Source organism: Pristis pectinata, chromosome 33 (genome assembly GCF_009764475.1).
Source record: "Pristis pectinata isolate sPriPec2 chromosome 33, sPriPec2.1.pri, whole genome shotgun sequence".
Lineage (NCBI taxonomy): Eukaryota > Metazoa > Chordata > Chondrichthyes > Rhinopristiformes > Pristidae > Pristis > Pristis pectinata.
Window position 1 is genome coordinate 10,912,945 of NC_067437.1, and position 22,331 is coordinate 10,935,275.

Below are 22,331 nucleotides of genomic sequence, written 5' to 3' on the forward strand. Positions count from 1 at the left end.
CTATCATTCCCCATTTTCTCTCTCCCTCCTTATAAGTAATCAGATTCTGGGGATTTATCTTTCAGTCCATTAGTTTCACCAGTTTTTTTTATATTAATGCTAATTTCTTTGATCTCCAGATTTATGCTAGCCCTCTCGCTTTCTCCACTACTTTCATGCAGACAGAAATACATATTTAATTTCACTAGTTTCCTACCCCCAATATAATTTCTCCCATCTGTCTTTAAATGACTCACATTAACTTTATCTAATCATTTCTGATTCACACATTTACAGTCGATTGCAATAATCTGTTTTTATTTTATAATCCATCTTTGCTCATGTTCTAGTTTCCCTTTTTTTAAAAAAAAATTTTGGTCCTCCTTTGCTGAAACCTGAAATATTGCCACTCCACTACCTTAATTTTTTTGTAAGCAACATTACAAGTCTTTTCCTTTGATCTTATACTATAACTATCTATTTTATAGCCACAGATGGACCACCTTTCCTCTCTGTATTCTTTTACCTTAATTAAAAAAAATGTTCTTTGCAAACTATTAATTCTTTATATCTAATCATTACATAATTTACTATCATATATTTTAATGTACCTTCCCAATCTGTCATAGCCAACTCACTCCTCATCCATTACTTGCTTTAAGTCAGATTTAAGACTCTGGTTTGCGATTAAACAAAATCATTTTCACTTTTTATATAAAATTCTATCATATTACAATCCCTGCTCCTTAAACCAGATCTAGTATTGTGTATTGTTCCTTTCTCAATGCACAATACTAGATCTAAAATAGCCTGCTCCCTTTTAGATTCCTCAACATACTAATCAAAAAAACCATATTTTATTCATCCTCCACACTAAAACTGCCAATTTGTCTTGCCCAGTCAAGCTACAGATTAAAATCCCTCATGATTATTTCATTATCCTTGTTACATGCACCTCTATTTTCTGATTTATATTTACATTACCTCAACTGTTTGGGAGCCTATGAAGATCAATATTTTCTGCCCCTTGGTTATCCCATACGTTAATATCAGGTGCCTCTTTTTCTATATTGGTTCTTTCTTTTAAAAGTTAATTTATGCATCACATCAACGTCTTTTTCCTCATCAAGCTTCTCTGTTATTCATCAAGTTAGATCAAATTTGACTTTAATCAGTCCATGCTGGTTTTCCTTACCCACACAACCTTAGCATGGTATTAATCCCATTAGTTCATTTCCAATATCCTGAATAAACAGCAGCACTGCAAAACCATTCTCACATTTTCCCCAAAGAATACATCAAAAATACACATTTTGCAGAAAACTTGAAGACATGATGATGAACTTTACTTCCACTCCAATCATACTTGCAGAGGCATTCTTCGCTCCTCCATTCCATTACCATCACCAGTCCTTCTCTGCTCCCAATTCCCAACCCTATTTCACTCTCTTTCCCAAGACACAAATACAATAATCTCTCCCAGCTACTGGCAAGAGAGCAGGAAGATTGAAGTGCCTTACAGATCCAAGCCTGAACACAACCTTCCTGTAATAAGGAACTGCTTTCACCCATAAGACCACTAACAGTGTAACCACCATTCACCTCCCTCTCCCTGTCATCCTCTACGCAGAGCAGAACATATAACAAATAAAACAATGTATCACATAGTACTCTAGGATCCAAAAAAAACCCACTGAACACATAAACATCATGCAAAACTTATGAAAGAAAAGCTCACACTGGAGTTTAATTTGAATATGGAACTTACTGACCACGATCACAACCACGGCTTTCTCCGTTAATAACTGGGTAACAATGAAACAGGCAAGCAGTTTTCTGGACCTAACCAATGTAACTAATTTAAAAACTGCAGCAGACTGCTTTATCTTTTTAAAAAATAAAAAGATGTAAAATAAATGTTAAATTGTAAATATTCCAGCTAATAGCCGCTTTGCAATGCTGATTTACAAAAATCTTCAAAATTATAATTAGCTAGACTACCCCGCAGTGTTGTAAGTTCAACCAGCTACTTGGCAGTTTACAGATCAAATCTAATTGGCTAGAAAGCGCCCTTTGCCAAAGGAAAAAAAAACCTCTTTCCATAATCAAAACGACTAGTGCAAGAACAATTCTCCTTGCACCAACTTGCCATTTATTTTGAAGGTTGGTAAAACCGCATGAGAGCAAAATGATTTTGGGGGGAAAAAAACTTAGCGTTCACTGCTCTGCCTCACAATACATATTCGCAATGAAAATTTAGCAGCAGCTGCTAATTTACAGCACGGCGGTATTTTGCAGAATCTTCAACCCTTCTGACTTTGAAAAGGAATAGCATCTTTAAAATTTAAAGCCACCATTTCCCCTCCCACCTACCCGTTTTCATAAAATGGCTGTGGCCTTTTTAAACCAGGCCCAGGTTCCAACCCTGTAGCTGTTTGCTGCCAGACAGACTAAACAGTGTTCTTGAATTTTTTTTTAAAAAAAGCCCAGCCCACAGGCATAGGCATCAGCCACAAACCTCATAAAGTGCAGCAGTGCAAGGATCCAGCAAGTTGAGGCATTCAAGGCAAGAGCAAAAGAAGAATATTAAATCAAAAAAAAACTGATCTCTTCTCTTTTTAAAAAAAACAAACGCTCAAAAGCCAGCAGAGACTGTGGCGGCCATTTTGGCAGGAACTTAAGAGCCAGCTTCTGTGGGAAGCTTTTATTTGTGACCTTCAGAGAGAGGCTGTCATGTGATCTATTGTCCCATCAATCAAATGGGGGGTGGGGTAAAGGAGAGAGAGAGGCTGAGCCCCACCTTCACTGGAAGCACAGGCACTCTGATTGGTAGTTTACATGTTCTAACATGCAGCAGAACCCTGTAAGGTTAAGCCCTCTGCATACAGCACCAGAGCAATCTGCAACTTAGCAACAACATTAACTCTTCCCCTGCCTTCCTGCAAGCTATCTGTTCCACCAGACACCCAGATAAGAGCTCTGGTCTCTCTTTCAGCCTGTGGTGCTCATAAACAGAGTGTTGAACTTTCTATATTGTGTGGTCAATGCATGGTGCAAATTATCTACATCAGCAATTTTATTGCATCAGTCACACAATGATCCACTATCCATCCAGGAGTTTCCTGGGAGCTCCAGTGTCGCAGTCCTTTCCTCCATCATGCTAACAAATGTTCTCCATTTACTTCATTTCTAAATCTCTCAGCAGATTGGCCCAGCATTTCCTCTGTGAGCAGAATCTCAACATTCCACCAAAACCTACCCCCATCTTGCCATTGTCACGTTCCACCCAAATAACCTTGCAGCTAAAGCACACATAACTTTAATTATTAACATTTACAGTTAATTTCAATCAGCAACAAATGCCTCGATTGTGCCACTAATTTCAGACAGCCTGGATTTGATAAACAAGATAAATCTACTATTTAGACTTAAATGCATCTTTATGTCTTGCACTGTACTGCTGCCACAAAACAACAAATATCACGACCTGTGTCAGTGATAATAAACCTGATTCTTATTCAAGGAACGAAAGAGTCAAGCTGTTTTGACGTTGTTAAGACCTATGTGACTATTACCTGGTTCTTGTGCACCTGGCTGGAAATGAGCAATAAACTCAGAAACGGATTTGCCAAGGTAGATATTGGGCTCATTCAAACACAACATGAATGCAGTTTTAAAATTACATGTATGCTTTTCTGGGTTGAGGCTAAAAGACAAATTGAAAAGAATCAGATGACCCATTTTTAGCTCCTGTTATAGCCCAAGCTGGTGAATGCAATGGATAGTATTATGCTGACCACAGATTTTCAATTTCTGCTATGTGCAAAGATAACCAATTTCAGTACAGATTCTGTAATTTGCTTCCATGCCTCCAAGGTGAGCAGGTCTAACAAAAGAACACATTCAACCCCAGTTGTCACTGCTGAGTAGCTCCTGTTAGAAAGTGCAGGCGTATGGATGCTAGAGGATTAGGCTGTATTGTCACTCATAGTGACAATATCTTGCTGATGTCATGTTGCACCCAAATAACCTTTGCAATTTTAGTAGAATGCAAACAAATACAAAATAGGTATAAAACAGCACATCCACTCAGGGGCAGGCAAACTGAAGCACTGCAGTTTAGGTTGGGGAGTTCTAGGATTTTGAATCAATGGCAATGAAGAAAAGGCAATATGGTTCCAAGATATGATAATGCCTATCCTGGAAAAATTGGATGCACTGGTATTCCCAGGTACTTTAATTTAAATGTCCAGAAAACCCTAGATCATTGGGGGGGGGGGGGGGGGGGAAGCACAAATAAGAGAGAAATAAAGAGAGAAAACAAATCCTTTCATAAAATAAACTTGCTCATAATCCAATGTCATTTCACTATAATCCTCAAGCCATTTATATTCATTCATTCATATGGCATCTTTAGCAAGGCTAGTATTTAATACCCATCCCCAATTACCCTTGATATGTCAATAATAAACCTCCTCCTTGAAATGCTACAGTCTAGTATTGCTTGGTTCAGGTTCAGATTCTATGACAATGAAAAAGTGCCAATACATTTCCAAGATATGATAACGCCTGACTTGGGGAACTTGGTTGTCCAATATACCTGCTGTTCACCTCATTCTGGATGATAAAAAGCATAGGGCTGTGCTGTTAAGGGTAGTTTGGCAAGCTAATATAATGCTACCACTGCATATATAGTAGTCTACACCCATACCATTCCAGTAGTGAAGAGAATGAATATATAATGTGGTGGATGGGCTGCCAATCAAGCAGGCTGCTTTGTCCTGGATCTGTTTAGAAGAGTGAGGGGGACTTGATTACATACTAGATCCTGAGGAATTGTTCAGAAAATGTTTACTCCTGTGGGAGAATCTAGAGAACCTAGGCAATTAGCATTTACTGTTCACCCATTTAAAAACGGAGATAAGACAAAACATTTTCTCTCAGAGAGCTGTGAATCTTTGGAACGCACTTTGTCAATGAATAATGAAAGCAGAGTTTCTGAATATTTTTAAATTCTTGATAAGCAAGCTGGTGAAAGGTTATCACAGGTAGACAGTAACATGGAGTTGAAGTTACAATCAGATCAGCTTTGATCTCATTATATGGCAGAGCAGGCTTGAGGGGCAGCCTAATCCTGTTCCTATGGTATCCAACTTTCTCAATATTGAAGCTACATCCATCTAAGCAAGTGGAAAATATTCCAACACACTGCTGACTTAAATCTGTTAAGTGATGAAAAGACATCTGCAGTCATTTCATGGGTCACTCATCACTTCTGACATACTCCTAAACAGAGAGGGCGCGAGAGGGAGGGGAGGGGGCGCGAGCGAGATGGTGTGTGTGTGTGTGTGTGTGTGTGTGTGTGTGTGTGTGTGTGTGTGTGTGTGTGTGTGTGGGTGGTCCAGATAAGGTTCTGGCCAATGATTAAAAAAACAAAATGTTAGAAACACCTGCTGAGTGTTTCCAGCATTTTCCAATCATATTTCAGATTTTTAGCATCTGCAGCTTTTTTTTTGGATTTTCAGTTCTAGTCAATGGTGACTCTCTAAGATGTTGACAATGGGAGAATTCAACAAAGACACTGCATATCATAGGTAGTTGTTAGAATCTATTTTGCTGAAGATGATCAATGTCTGGCATTTACGCAGCTGATTATTACCCTACTTAGTCTGGGCTTGAATGTTTACCAGGACTTGCACATATAGGCACAGATTACTTCCTTATCTTGGGAATTTTATTAGCATTAGTCAAATGGAGAAAAAATACAAAGCAATATATAGGAAAAAAAACTGTCCACAGAAAGTGAAGTGAAAGAAATTGCCCTCTTCATTCAGTGTGCCATAATGTACAAAGCTAGACATTTACTCAGTATAATCGTGTACAGTTGAACAAAAAAGAATGAGCAACTCTAATGCATTACCTTAGTACTCAATTGGTTAAATTTTAAATGCTGTTTTCCTTGGCAAAACTAAAGTAGAAAAGGCCCTGCAGTTTTTTTTTGCCTCTTCCGCTAAACAGAAGAAACTGGCAAGAAAACAATATGTCCAGTGTTACACATTTCAGGGTAGAAAGAATTATAAGATATTACATTGGTACACAGAGTGTTCTGTTTGTTGCCTTTGAACCTTACAGTTTAAGAATATTTTGATTTTTAGGAACAGGAACTGACCATTTGGGTTAAACAAGACAGTTTCTTTTACTGGAAAAACTCCAACCATCCACCTTCTAACCATATCCCTTAATTCTCTCTGCCAAGAAGCATTTATCCCTTGAAGCCATATTTCACTGGCTTCCCTTAGATTAATGGGCTAACCAGTTTCAGCTAACTTCCCTCCTCAATGTTAGCTCCTTAGTAATTTTAATTTTTTTTTGTTATTTGGGATTTGACCCCCATTCCCATCAGGAAACAACGTGCATGATCAACTTTGTCAATTACTGGAACAACACATCACACAGATTATTGTGAGGTCTGAATGACAGGCAATGCCAAACATACTACATCTACCATGGAATACTCATTTTACTCAACTTCCAACTACAGGCAGAAAATGGATTCCTGAATTTAAAATACTATAGTCTAAGTATGTATAGTCTCTAACATGTAGGCATCTTGCACCATCAGTAACTGTGCAATTTTCAAGGACTACTCCAGAATCATATTAGCCTGTTATACCCCAAAATCCTGGGCTCCTGAGCTACTGCAGACATCTACTTCAGAATCAAAAGGTGGATAAACAACTTTGCAGCCAAATATCAGTGACGAACTCTGCAAAATGATTCTCAATTACATTCCCACTACAACCAGAATGTCATAAATACTGCAATCCACTATACATGGACAGATACACACAACACTCTAGTATAAGAATAACTACTTCCAAAAGCTAGGAGCTTATGCCATACATCGGAACGTATGAACTAACAGCTTCCAACACTGGGTTTTCCCTCTCTAGGGAATCCAGAATAATTTTCAAAATAAGGTGGCTGCCCATTAACAGAGATCAAGAATTTCTTTTCACAGAGAGCAAAATCATGTACCCCTGGAAGCAGTGAAGGCTGAGCCATGGAATCTATTCATGACAAAACAGCCAGATCTTTAGCCTTTTGGGAATTCAACAGTTATGCGGAAGAAGAGAAAAGAGGATCAAGGCCACCAATATTCCACCTGCAGTATTATTGAATGGGGGTGCCAATTCTTGCTCCTGTTTCATACATCCCTTAATTAGCTTCAGAAGGTATTCAGAAATCTACCCTAAAATCCCTACCTTTTTGTGGTATCAATTTCAATAGCCAAAATAGCAATATTTAAGCCTTCCCTTTCAGGTTATAGAAGTAAGATGGTACATTTCCCAGGCACCTGTATCTAATTCAATACTATTTTTGACCAAGTGAACATTGTATTCTGGTTTAGGCATTTTTGGAATTTATTCTGGCTCTTTTTATCAATTATTTCCTTATGTCAATTATGCCAAGCAACACTTTCAGCAATCTGAATTGGAACAGGAAAGTCCAGACACAGCTCCACCCCATTCCCACTCTGACCTCCGTCTTTGGCCTCCTACATTGCTGCAATAAAGCTCATGTAAACTCAAGAGCGAGCATGTCATCTTCCGACAAAGCCCAATACAGTCTTCCAGACTTGATGATAAACCCAACTACTTTAGCTAATCAGCTATTCATGAAATTAAAAAAAAACTGCATATGAAATATAAATAGAAAAGACAGGAAACTCTTGGCAGGTCAGGCAGCGTCTGTGGAAAGAGAAACACAGTTAATGTTTCATGTCCATGACCCTATGTCACAATAGGAAAAATGAGCTTTTATTTGAAGACAAGATGAAGGAGGAATGGATAAGACAGAAGGGAACATTCTGATAGGGTGTGACCAAATGGGTGAATATGACAGTTAGAGGCACATTACTCTTCCTTGTCTTTTACGTATTGTTAAATAGTAAGGCTGTGGGACATGCTGGAAACACTCAGCAGGTCAGGCTATAATACTGGAGACAGGAAAAGTCAGAGCCAAAAGTCACAGATGGGTGACAAGCAGAAATGGCCAGTTCTAAGTAAGGAGTAAGGAGCAAGTTATCTAAAGCTGGAGAAATGGATAATAGTGCGGAAGGCTACCACATGGAAGAGGGGACGTCGTTTCCTGCTGGCCTCATTGTAATAGTGCAGGAGACCACAGGCAAATAGATCAGAACGGGAATATGATGGAGAATTAAAGTGGCAGCAAACCAGAATCTCAGGGTCACACCTGAAGAATGAATGCAAGTGCTCCACAAAGCAAACATCCAATCTACATCTGGTTTCTCCAGGAGTAGAGAGGACCACATTGTGAACACCAGTTGTTGTACATGAGATTGAAAGTGAAAGTGAATTGCTGCTTCTGCTGGAAGCACTTTGGATCCCTGAATGGTGGAAAGGGACAGGATGGAAGTACAGGTGTTGAATTCCAGCCTTGTGTTTCACATTTCCAGCACCGTATTTTCTCTGTTGGTAATCTCAGATTTTGTGTCCTCCTACTTACACCTCTTCCAGACATAACTTGTCAATTGCTAGCACTTCTTAGAGTCAGAGATACACCATGGAAACAAGCCCTTCAACCCACCAAATCCATGCCGACCATCAACCACCCATTTACATTAATCCTACATTAATCCCAATTTTAATTCTCTCCACATTCCCATCAACTCCCCCTAGATTCTTCCATTCACATACAAACTAGGGGAAATTTACAGTGGCCAATTAATTATCAACCCACACATCCTATGGATGTGGGAGGAAACCAGAGGACCTGGTGGAAACCAATGTGATCATAAGGAGAACATGCAAACTCCACACAGACAGCACCCGAGACCAGGATTATACAGAGTCTCTGGCACTGTGAGCTTGCAGCTCCACTGACTGTGCTGCTGTGCTGCCCTCTTTCAGCAAGACTTGTATTATTGACTCTCTCCTAATCTGCATTTTATCACACAGGAAGAAGGTAGCTAAAGTAAGCGTGAAAACCGTGGAAGGTGCCACTAGGCAATTAATAATGGTAAATAAAGAAATGGTAGATAATTTAAACCAATATTTTGCATCAGTGGAAGACACTACCTATATCCCAAAGCTGACAAATTGGCTAGTTTCAAATAACATGGAAAAACTTGTAACAATCCCTATCACAAGGGACAAAGTATTGGAAAAACTAATAGGGCTAAAGGCAGAAAAATCACCAGGAATCAAACGCCTGCATCCAAGAGTTTTACAGGAAATGGCTGCAGAGATAGTGGAGCCATTGGTTGAAGTATTTCAAAACTCTTTTTCAATCTTTTTATTAAATTTTCAAATTAGTGCAAAATAATATATATAACATTAGTAATTATACATATGGTGCAAAGAGATCAGGACAGCAATCATAACAATTAATATATATATAATCACAAGGAGTAAAAAAATGTAATCTAGACCTCCCGTTCTCTTAAGTGAACAAATACAAAAGATTGAAAAGAAATGGAATTTAATTATGTGAAAGAACCCCCAAATCAAAAAAAATGATAATAAACCAAAAAAAAAACAAAAACTTCGGGAAAAAAAACTGGACTGATATTTCTTCAATTAAAAAGAAAACAAAAACATTATTATGTCATCAACTCCACTCCTCTGTGTTCAAGGATTATTGAAAGGGATCTGAAAAAAGGTCAGCTTATATCATATGGAAATATTGAATAAATGGACTCCAAACTTCTTCAAATTTAAGTGAAGGATCAACAGTACCACTCTTAATTTTTTCTAAGTTTAAACATGCTATAGTTTGAGAAAACCACTGAAAAGTGGTGGGAGGTATTAGATCCTTCCATATGAACAAAATGGATCACTTGGCCATTAATATGACAAAGGCGATCATACGACAAGCAGAAGTAGATAAATGGCGAGATTCCATCATTGGTAACCCAAAAATTGCAGTAATAGTAATTGCAGTAATTCTAGATGGTTGTAAATCAATTTTTTGGATTGAATAAATTTAATTTATCAAGTCCTATTCAATCTAATTTTTCCTTTCAAACATCTAGAAACTCAGCCTTTTCCTTATGGAGAATGAAGGGAATTACATGTTTTCAAGATTTATTCATTGATAACTGTTTTTTATCTATTGAACAGTTGTCTAATAAACACAATCTGCCTAGATCACATTTTTTTCCGACATTTACAGATTAGAAATTTTTTTAAAGTTACTTTACCATCTTTTCCGACACCATATAAAATTGAAATTACAGAAAAAATTTTAGGTTTTAATCCTTGTCAGAAGGGCCTTAGCAATAATTTATGATCGGATTATGAAAATACGTTCAGAGGAACTTGATAAAAATAATAATGAATGGGAAAGAGAACTCCAGATACCTTTACCTATAGAGACATGGAAGAAAATTCTTCAATTAGTTAATACATCTTCTATGTGTGCTAGACACTCTTTGATATAGTTTAAGGCGGTTCACAGGACCCATATGTCTAAGGACAAGTTAGCCTGTTTTTATCATCATATAAATCCTATATGTGACAGATGTAATTCGAAGATGGCTTCCCTGACACATGTTTTGGTCCTGTCCCCTTCTGGAAAAATATTGGAAAGACATTTTTAACGTTATTTCATCTGTATTGAAGTTTTTCAAAACTCAAAGCTCTGGGAGGATACTAGCAGATTGGAAAACCACAAATGTGACATCCTTATTCAAGACGGAAGGAAGACAAAAAGCTGGAAACCAAAGGCCAGTCAGCTAGTATTGGCAAGATAATAGAGTCTATAATTAAGGAAGAAACAGCTAGTAATTTTAGAGAAGCTTGGTGCAATCAAACCAAGTCAACATGGTTTCATGAACAGAAAATCACGTTTGATAAATTTGCTGGAGTTCTTTGAGGATGTAACAAGCAGAATCAATAAATGGGAACTTGTAGACTTAGGAAATTTAGATTTTCAGAAGGTATTTGATAAGGCGTCACATAACAGGTTGGTGTACAAGATAAGAGCTCATGGTACTGGAGGATGTGTATTAACATGGATTGAAGATTGGTTATGAAACAGAAGACAGAGTCAGAATAAATGTGTCGTTTTCAGGATGGAAGGACATAACCAGTGCAGTGCTTCAAGGATCAGTTCTTGGCCCTCAATTATTTAGTACCTATATTAATGATTTGGAAGAGCGCAGTGCGTAAAGTGTCCCATTTTCTGATGAGACCAAATTAGGTGGGAGGGTTAGGATATAGGTGGATTGAGCAAGTGGTCAAAAACTTGGCAAATGATGTTTAACTTGGGGAAGAAAAGTGCAAGGTCATACACTTCAATAAGGGGAATCAAAAATCAGAGATAGTGGAGCCATCGGCTGAAGTATTTCAAAACTCAAAGCTCCGGGAGGATACTAGCAGATTGGAAACTATTATCTAAATGGTGAGATTACAAATGAGTGGAGCACAGGGGGATTTAAGTGTTCTTGTGCATGAAATACAAAGTTACCAAACAGGTGCAGCAAGCAGTTAGGAAGGCAAATGGCAAATTGGCATTTATTGCAAATAGGTTGGGGTTTAGAAATACAAAAGTATGTTTATAAATGCACATGGTATCGGCGAGGGTGCATCTGGAAATAGTGTATGGTTTTAGTCCCCTTATTTAAGAAAGCATATATTAACATGGGAGGTTATCCAGAAGAGATTCTCTCCTCCAATTCCTGGGGTAACAGGGTAGTCCCATCAGGAACGGCTATACAAGTCAGCTTTCTATTCTTTTTGGGTGTAGAATAATGAGTGATCTTATGTGAAGCATTCAAGATCCCAAAGGAGCATGCCAACGTAGATGCTGATGTGCTTGCATGAGTGGGAGAGACTCAAACAAGGGTACATAGTTACAAGGGGTGGTTACTTAAAACTAGTGTGTAGGAATTTCTTCTTGCAGAGTGAATCTCTGGAATTGTGAAGGTTTGCTCACTGGAGGTATTTAAAGAGATAGTAGATCAATTTTGGAATTGATTAGGGAGTTGAGGACTATGCGGAGCTGGCACAGAAGTCGAGACCAGGGGCAGATCATAGCGAATGGCAGGGTAAGCGGCCTATCTCTGCTCCCATGTTTTAGTGTTCTTCTGGTTTTCTGCGCCACCAATCTCACCCCTCCCCCCCCCCCACCACCCACACTTCACTACAACTTAAACTTCTTTTATTGCTACCTTTTCCCAGTTCTAATGAAAGATCATCCACCTGAAATATAATGGCCTAACTTGTTGAGTACTTCTAGTATTTTCTGTTTTTATTCCTAACAGAAGAACAAGGCAAATGATGGTGAATTTCCTTCAGTCTGCTGAGTGGTAGCTCTCTGTGCAATAACCAGGCAAGAGTGCTCACACAGCCAAGCAAAAAGAAATGGCACTCAGCCCAGAAACTTGAACTTTCTGGTGGTGATTAAATTTACTAGGGGGCCCACAGAAACTTATGTTTACATGTCAGCCTTCGGCTGATGCAACAAGAAGCCACCAAGCTTTTAGAATCAAGAGTGGGAAACAAAACTACAAGTGCGCAGCGGGCATATTTTAATTAACAGTTTATTTAAATTCCAGATCTCCCAATTTCTGAAGTCTGAGCCCTTCAGCAGAAGTTAGTGGATGATCTCATGCAGTTGGAATCATTGTAGGTCAATTATGAAAGGAAGTAAATGTGAACATGAAAACAGTATTACTGCTGCACCAGTATATTCTTTGTAGCATAACTCCTCCCTTTGGCTGTGAACAATGGCTCTAAAGAATTCAGGAAAGCTTTAAGCAGGCTAGTTGCATGTTGTAGACTGCCTGGGTGGAGTTGGCATTGTGATCATTAAAACTGAGCTGTTAACTCTACACTTCTGCTCCCTCCCTTAAAATATTATCAGTAATTATGTCTTAATATTTACAAAGATTAAATCCCTAACTCATTCATAATTTATTCAGTTTGTTCTTTAAATTTCTTGCAAAATTTGGGATACAAGTCTCACATTCATTAAAAATGGGCACTGACTATGCTAAATCTTTCAGTGCTATAACCAAACAAAATGGAGATGATTGGGTCAATTAAGCTTGGTGACCACACTATTGTGATGTCTGGGATTGATTTTAGGCACATAATTTGTAAGCAATCATCCTTCACTCGCTGCATTTTTCTGGAGAAATGACCCTGCTATTATTGGAAGTTACTATGGTTTCTGTTTCCTCTATTTATTAAAGAGATTCCATTTAATGAGTAACTTGACTTTGATGTACAATAAACTGCTTGCTGCAAGTCATAGGAACCACCCAACCTCCAATTGATTGGCTGATACGGTGCTGTCAATAAACACTCTAATCCCAATCTTTCGATCATTCAGCATTGCCTTGCACAAAAGTCCAAGGTTGCTGTATACATCAGCCTGGACCAATCATTACAGTCATCAATGCAACATCCAAGTTCAAGAGCACGAAGGGAAATGGCGTGCAAAAGGTGGTATGCTCAGTAATGCTCTCTATAGTTCATGAAATGATCGATTTCCTTCACCACCAACCCCCTCAATGCCCATCCCTAGGGCACTTGAAGTAGAGTCAAAGAAACAGAGTTATATGGCATGGAAACAGGCCTTTCAGCCAACTTATCCACGCCAACCAAGGCATCTTCCTGAGCTAGTCCTATTTGCCTACATTTGGCTCATATCACTCTAGGCATTTCCTATCCATGTACCCATCCAAATGTCTTTAAACGTTGTAATTTTACCCACCTCAACCAGTTCCTCTGGCAGCTTGTTCCATATATGCACCACCCCGTGTGTAAAGCTTGCTTCTCAGATCCCCTTTAAGTCTTTCCCTTCTCACCTGTGCCCTCTAGTTTTAGACTCAACTATCCTGGGAAAAAGACTAACAATCTATTCCTATCTATGACCGTCATGACTTTATAAACTTCTATAATATCACCCCTCGGCCTCCTTTGCACCAGGGAAAACAGTCCTAGCTAATCCAGTCTCTCCTCATTACTCAAGCCCTCCAGTCCCGGTAACATCATCGTGAATCTTTTCTGTACTCTCTCTAGCTTAATCACACATCTTGTACAGCAGTAACACGACATCACAACTCTTGTACTCAATGGCCTATCTGATGAAGGCAAGTGTCCCACACATCATCTTCACCACCTTCTCTACCTATGTCGCCATTTTCAGGGAACTATGTACTTGTACCCAGAGGTCTCTGTTCTGCAACACTTCCCAGGGCCCTGTCATTCACTGTGTATGTCCTGCCTTGGTTTAACTTCCCAAAATGCATCATTTCACACTTGTCCAAGTTAAATTCCATCTGCCACTCCTTGGCCACCTTCCCAGTTGATCTAGACCCTGTTGTCATCTTAGATAACCTTCTCCACTGTCTACCACACCACCAATTTTGGTGTCACCTGCAAACCTACTAATCACGCCACCTACAAACAGCAGTGGATCCAGCACCGATCCCAGCCTCCAATCTGGAAAACAATTCTACACTACCCTCTATTTCCTTTTACCAAGCTAATTTTGTATCCACTTGGCTAGCCCACCCTAGATTCCATGTGATCTAACCTTCCAGGCCAGCCTACAATCGGGGACCTTTTCAAAGGCCTTTCTAAAGTCCATGTAGACAATATGTACTGCATTATCCTCACCAATCCTCTTGGGGGTCACCTTTTTCAAAAAAGAACTCAAATTCATGAGACAAGATTTCCAGTGCACAAAGCCACATTAACTATCCTTAATCAGTCCTTGCCTTTCCAAACGCAAATAGATCCCATCTCTCAGAACCCCCTCCAGTAACTTTCCCACTACTGATGTTAGACTCACCAGCATGTAGTTCCCTGGCTTGTCCCTGCAGCCATTCTTAAATAAAGGCACAACATTAGCTACCCTCCAATTTTCAGAGTCATAGAACCGTACAACAAAGAAATGGGCCCTTCGGCCCAACTCATGCATGCCAACCATGATACCCAGTTTGCTGATCCCATTTACCAGCATTAGGCCTGTAATTCCTCTACTTCATTCTTATCCAGGTACCTATCCAAATGCCTTTTAAACATGGTAATTGTATCCGCCTCTACCACTTCTTCTGACAACTCATTCCATATAACCACCACCGTGTGAAAAATTTACCTTTCAGATCTCCTTTAAATTTCTCCCCTCTCATCTTAGACCTACGCCCTCTAGTTTTAGACACCTCCACCTTGGGAAAAGACCATCATCCTTATCAATGCCCCTCAATGTCGTCCCTCAGCCTCCAACGTTCCAGTAAGAATAAACCCAGCCTTTCCAATCTCTCCTTATAAGTAAAGCCCTCCATTCCAGGCAACATCCTGGTGAATCTCATCTGCACTCTTTCCAATGCTACCACATCCCTCCTGTATTGCGGTGACCAGAACTGTAAACAATACTTCAAATTCAGCCTGAACAATGTTTTGTGCAGCTGCAACATGACATCCCAACTCTTATACTCAATGCCTCATGATGAATGTCTTCTTCACTAACTTTTCCACCTGCGTCACCATTTTTAGGGAGCTACGAATGCATCCCAAGGTCCCTCTGTACCTCACAAATTCCCTGCCATTTACTCCATATGTTCAATTAGCATTCATATCCCAAAATGCATTACTTCACAACTGTCTGGATTAACTTCCATCTACCACCACTCCACTCAACTTTCCAACCAATCCACACCCCTTTATATTCTTTCACAACCTTCTTCACTCTATCTACTACTCCACCAATTGTTGTATTATCAGCAAACCTACTAATCAGTCCACCTACATTCTCATCCAAGTACATATAACAATATGTACAACAATATAAGATCCCAGCATTTGGCCATAATATTGTGTTAAACCACTAATCTTGCATCTAACTTTCCATTTTTTTTAAATTCTGGAATCACCCTGATGATTTTACCTTCCAAACTACTGTAGTCGAATGGGGTACATTATTAGCAGCCTGTTATTCTCAGGTACACCAAAGTACAAACTGGCACACTGATGTATCTGTACACCCGGAGTCACGTTGCCTAAGATGAACGAAGTCTTCTTGCAAATTACATTTAATTCAAAATAAAAAAAGTACAGAAAAATTCTGAAATAAAGAATATACTGAAAACACACAGTACTTTATGTGGAGTGTTTATAAGGCAGCACATATACAAAAATAAAGCTGACAGAACAGAGACAAGTATGGATGTTCAAAAGGTGGAGACTGTAGTAAGTTAACTTTGCGAACATTTATACCAGTCATACTAAAGTACTTGCCCCTCCCCCCAAAGTGATCTTATCCAGTGGAACACCAAGTTGTGTCAGCAAATACTGAGGTGCGTCTTTATATTACGATCCTTCAAACGTAGAGCAGTGGCAGGAGGGTCAGATAGAGAGTTTAAACTAAGCATATCTTAAATTTAAAAATGGCATTCAGCCAAACTAGTCTATGTTGGCAATTATGCACTGCCAACATACATGCAGAGCAGAGATGACAAAATATTACAGAAAAACATAGTGCATTGTTTTGATATGCCTAAAAGGGCTGTGGAAGTAGATTCAGTACAAATTGTCAGAAGTGAATTTGATAACTACAAGGGAAAGATCTTAAGGGCCATTGGCAAGAGGCTTGGTAATGAAGACACAAGAGAGTCTACAGATACTGGAATCTGGAGCAAAACAAACTGCTGGAGGACCTCAGTGGGTCAAGCAGCATCTGTGGAGGCAAAGAGACAGTCAACGTTTTGGGTCAAGGCACAAGATGTTAACATTTGTAAGCAAGAATGGAAGTAACAAAAAAAAGGTATACAAATACTGTTAAGACAAAAGAAAAAAATGTAATAGTAAGTAAAAAGTGAATTTATTTACTATAACACAGATGGTTAACCAACATGAAGAAAGGACAATAAACAAAAGCAAAATGGTGTATTTGATGGAAATCTGAAATAAAAGCAGAAAACGCTGGATATTCCAGAAATCAGGTGCTATCTATGCTGACAGAAATAGTGTTTATGTTTCAGGTGAACAACCAATCAACAGAAGTTCTGATGAAAGGGTATCAATCTAAAACATTAACTGTTTCATACTTCACAGATGTTGTATGACCCGAGTATTTCCAGCATTTTGCTTTCATTTAAGGTTTCGAATACGTAGATTTTGTTGGAAATAAAGCAAAAAGAAGTATTTCACTGTGTGTTTTGATGTACGTGTGACTAATAAAGATATCTTACCTTATATAAAAACTAGCAGGTTCATTTTATTTTGTCACCTTCAATGCTATTTTCCAAATTCAGTCACTAATGTATATGATGGCATCCCTCAGACAAAAAGTAGGTTTAAATCTAAATCCAGAAACTTGAGAATATAAATCTAGGTGGCTGTCCGAGGAAAGCACAAAAGGACTGTTGTACAGTCAGACATGCCATCTTTCAGGTGAAGTGTTAAGCAGAGGTCCCATCTATTCTCCCAAGTTTACATAAAGATCCCTTTTCATTATTTTATAAAACAGCAGAGCAGCTATCCCTATTATCCCAGGTCATAACATGGTCATTATTAATTTATTGTTTGGGAAAGCCAGCTGTCTGGAAAATGGCTGCCATATTTCAACAGGGATTACACTTTACCAACTATAAAACAATGCAACATCTTGAAAGGAAGTGAAAGGCACAATATAAATGCACCTCTTTCCTTCATCAACTTTAACTACATGTCCACACAGAATTTATTTCTAGAAAAAAATACAAGCTTTCCCAAAGCTGGGTCCTTGCCTTGTTGATAAGCTAATTCATTTTATATACTCTGATTTGCTACATAGCACACTAACACTTGGTATAATTGGTTTAGACAAACAGCTGCTCTGGATCAAATTGTAAGTAGGCAGGCAGTTTGATTCCAACTCCACTCTGATTCCCCTGCACTATAATAGAAAAAGCACTGCTAAAATGTACAACAAAATTGGTGCTTTGCAAACATGTCTGCAAGCTAGTGCTGTACCTGAATTAAGCAAGTCTCACTTTAGAATTCAGAGCTCTACTTAAACAATCTGAAATTGTGCTAGAGGAAAGATCAAATTTTACAGGAAAGCATACATTTAACACGAATTAGGAATTAAACAACAGTGAGGTCCAGAAAGTATTTTATTCAAAGAACCAAATTTAATGGGCAATTGTATGCCAGCATCAAGAAATGATAGATTAGGTCCCTGTTGCCTCGATATCAACTGGGAACAGTGCACCCACAGCATCCTGCCTGTCCAAATCCAAGGAGTGCCCACACTTACTGACAGGACTTGGTGTCAGCAAAATATTTCAGCACAACTGCAGTCTCAGGTGAGCAATTACCTGATAGGCTCCAAGATCAGGGTCTGCTTATTGCATACTAGGGAGGTTCTCGGGCTGAGTAAAAGGTACCCATTTTCTTCACCCTGCAGATATGTGCAGTCTATCCAGAAGGAAGTTGCTCAGTGGCAGATCAGAGCAAAATGAAAACACTCCCCAGAGATACCCCATGAAAATGAAAAAGCCATAGGTGCTATGCACATAGGCAGAAGTCCAGCTCTGTCCCAAGACATCCTGAGACAATGGTCTCAATCCATTTTTCTACACCTTTACATATGGCACTGCCCAAGGGTAGTGGCAGCTTAGGCAACACTAAACTGGAATTTCAAATTCCCGAATTAGCTTAACGACAAGGGGCATATTGTTTCTGAGTCTAGCAAACAGTATTTGTGGGAGGTAGTCCAAATCCAACACAAGAGGGGAAAACAAGTTGTGCTTTGAACACGCTTATCATCTAACGTGCACTGCAAGTTCTTTAAAAATGAGTGTCCATACCTAGGCTGAGCAATGTATCCCATATAAAGTGCAAAGTGTAATGCGTCCTCTCACAGAAGCTAGACAGAGAGAACATCCACATGAATGTCAAGTGCAAAATTAAATGGACCTGAACCAAACCCTATTCAATCTTCAACTAACACACTTAAACAGAGTTGTGGCCATTTGTGTACTTGCAACATACACTGTATCTTACAGAGCTTTCTACCATCACCCATATTTGTATAGCACAAGAAACATGAATGAAATATTTGTCATTATAAAAATTAACCTATCCAGGAATAGCAACAAGTTTGGAAAACACAGGAAGACCGGACAACAAACAAAACCCAAGGACAGAAATTTTGTGTACAGTAAAACTCTAATAACCTGGCACACTCAGGACTTTGGTGGTGTTGGACTAGCAGATTTTCCAGACTACTGGACATTATTCTTATTAAGACCCTAACACATTTTTATATTCACTATTTTTTCAGTATTGTAATAAATTTCCCAGTGAACTCCGTAAGCTTAAAGAGGGCCCTGGGAATGCAGAAAACATTACTTGGTGAGCGAGATGCTGAACCAAGGGGTTTTCCGAATATTCAGATAGCAGATTGTTGGAGTTTTATTGTAAATCTCTCTATTATACTGATATTGTTGAAATAATTAAAATGTACAAAAATTGTAAAAATAATACAAAGCATTAAAGATTATTACTGAAAAGCATAAAGTTGGTGACGATTTGATTTGGAGCTGCCAAGTAATAATTCAATTTGAAACACCTATGAACCAAAGACATCTGAGGGACAGAGTTTATTAAAACATCCTGCATTGACAAAGCAGAACAGAAGAAATAATTTCTCTTCACAGATTGCAAGATACGCGATATGCTCAATTATCACAAAGAGTGCAAGGATTTAGATTCATATACCACCTTGTTCATGACCTAGAATATTTCCAAAGCACTTTCCAGCCAGTTAGATTCTTTTGAACTATAGTCAATGTTGTAATGTAGGAATTGTGCAGCCAATCTGCACAGAGCAAGCTCCCACAAACAGGAACATGGCATTGACTAGATAATCTGCTTTAGCGATGTTGGATGAAAGATAACTATTAGATAGAACTGCAGCAGGAATTCCCCTTCTTCGAAATCGTCCCAAGGAACACGACCACCTGAACATGCTGGGCTCTCTATTTAATATGTCATCTGGGAAAAAAATGCTTCTGAAATAGTGCAGCACTTCCTTAAATTGCAAGGAGTATCAGCCCATATTTTTCTCTCTCAGGTGGGACTTGCAAACACAATCCTTGTGACTCAGAAATACACACTAAATCACAGCTGATACACAGGTCCATCACTCTTCCTCCAGTATTATTCCAATAGCACATTATTCCACGATCTGCTTAGTTTCCAGTATCCATGATGTGCTTAGTTTCCAGTATTACATATCCAGTGATATATGGGCCAAAGCAAGTGGATCTACTTAGATACAGGCAAGTCATGATCGAAAGTCTAAAAGATGTTTACAATTGCCAGATGTCACAATGTCACATTTATTCAATTAGCTAAAACTGCCTTAAATTTTGCCTGTGATCCTCTTCCCAAGGCAAACAGTGGGGCGAGAAGGGGAGCATGGACTAGTAATAGAAAGCTCTAATTGTTGAGTAATACACCCATGCTAAGACCTTGACCAGCGTCAGAAGCAAACTACCCCAAACACAGTGAAAGCCATTTCTATTAGCAACATCATGTCCTCAAAGGGAGGGAATGAAACCACATCAGAAGGAAACAACACCTTACTTCAGAGGCAGTCCTTTGGCAAATAAAGCATCATAAACCAACTGCAAATACAACCTCCTTAAACATTATTCATTACTCACTGCTTGGTCTCTTCACTGGGAGATTCTGATGTGTCACGGTGCTCATCTGATGCAAAATCTTCACGTTCAGTCTGCAACAATAATGGCAAGGACTAACAAAGATCATAATCAGAAGAACCTCTCCAAACTTTATACCATTTAATATTTTGTATTCTCTGAGGGGTCCCTTTCAAATCACCTTTCTTCCAGATCTTAACACTATTAATCATTCTTCACAGGACACTCCCATTACTCAAGTGATTAATTTTGCTATTCTGTTCTGTATCTTTTCCAGCAGATATGTATTTTTATGGTTTGGTTTGTTACAAGACCTATCCCCATGGGTGACTTCTTTGGTACACGTTGTTACTTTGTGGAAAGCAGAGGAAATTTAAAAAACAGCTGACCCCATTCAAACAATTCTCCTGTGTGCCCGCCATTCCAGAAACACTGCCCCCCTTCCCGTCCCCACCATTTCATGTTTGAGGGCTCAATTCCACTCAAGCAGAATCAGTACTGCACACTGCCCTGGTCACAATCTTTCATACATTGCGCAACTACTCGAACTATGTTTAAATATGATTAAAATTAGTAGTTAATATCTGTCAAAAAAAGAGATCAACTATCGATTTATCACAATGTCGTATGTGGTTCCATTTTGTGCACCAAATGACTGATAGGTTTGCCTATAAAACAATGCTGACTAGCCTTGTTAATTATCTGGCTATGAACGGTTCTGGAATTTCACAGAAACGTGGAACTTTTGCTCCTTTATTTGAAGTCTAATTTTGCAAAGCCAAACTTACACAATGTAAGTAGAAAGTAGTATTGCTTCATTAGAACACAAAATTCAGATTTTTTTTTAAAACAAGACGGGGAGTTATAAGAGTTTCCCCCTTTCTAAAATTTAGTTAGGTTTTGCAGTTAACATTTTAATTTATCCTTGACCTTAGTAATTTTTTCACAGTGTTAAGTAAGCTACTATCTGATGGTAGCTGCACAGTTCATTGGTGGCTAGTAGAACTGGTTGGCCAGCAGGGGCTGACTGAGGTCTTTGGAACTTCTACTGGTACATATGCACAGGAGATTTGGTAATGCATGTCCAACTTCATGGATTGCACAAGAACATAAGAGAATAGGAGCAGGCCTCTCAGCCCCTCAAACCTAACAGTATATATTCACTATGTTATTTGCATTAGCGCACAAGGTAGACAAGCTGAAGATTCAGAGACATGGAAGGGTGGAAGGGATAATCTGAGCATTTACAGACTAGTTAGTTTAACTTTGGTGATGGGCAAATTATTGGAATCAATTCTGAGAGACACCATCTTTCAAAAGGCAGAGATTAATCAAGGAAGTCAGGATGGATCTATTAAGGAAGGTCTTGTCTGACCAAATTGATTTGAGGTTTTTTTTTTGAAGAGAATACTTTGTACTTGAATTAGAAAGAGTTTTGATAGGGAAACGATAAAAACGTATCAAATCCATGTGAGAGCAGCAAATTGGATCCAGAACCAGTCACTGCCATGAAGCAAAAAGTAATATCTCACAGATGTTGTTAAACAGGCTGCTTTCAGTGGGTTCAGTACTTAGTCCCTTGCTCTGTTGTATACATATTGATGGTTTAGTGAAATATAGGGGCCATGATAAAGTTGTTGTTGAAAGTGCAGAGAAAACTACT

General features: G+C 38.8%; 1 protein-coding gene across 3 annotated transcripts in view; it reads right to left on the bottom strand.

Annotated features, from left to right (window-relative positions):
* The window catches only part of tnrc6ba (trinucleotide repeat containing adaptor 6Ba), a 166,157-nt gene that overhangs the window by 105,639 nt on the left and 38,187 nt on the right, over nucleotides 1–22,331 (bottom strand). For 2 of the 3 annotated variants that reach the window (XM_052043407.1, XM_052043406.1), the window contains exon 5: nucleotides 20,672–20,742. In XM_052043407.1, the coding sequence (XP_051899367.1) occupies nucleotides 20,672–20,742 (71 nt within the window). Of the gene's footprint in view, nucleotides 1–2,497; nucleotides 2,692–20,671; nucleotides 20,743–22,331 lie in introns of those variants that run through there. The other variant, XM_052043408.1, reaches the window with a different exon arrangement.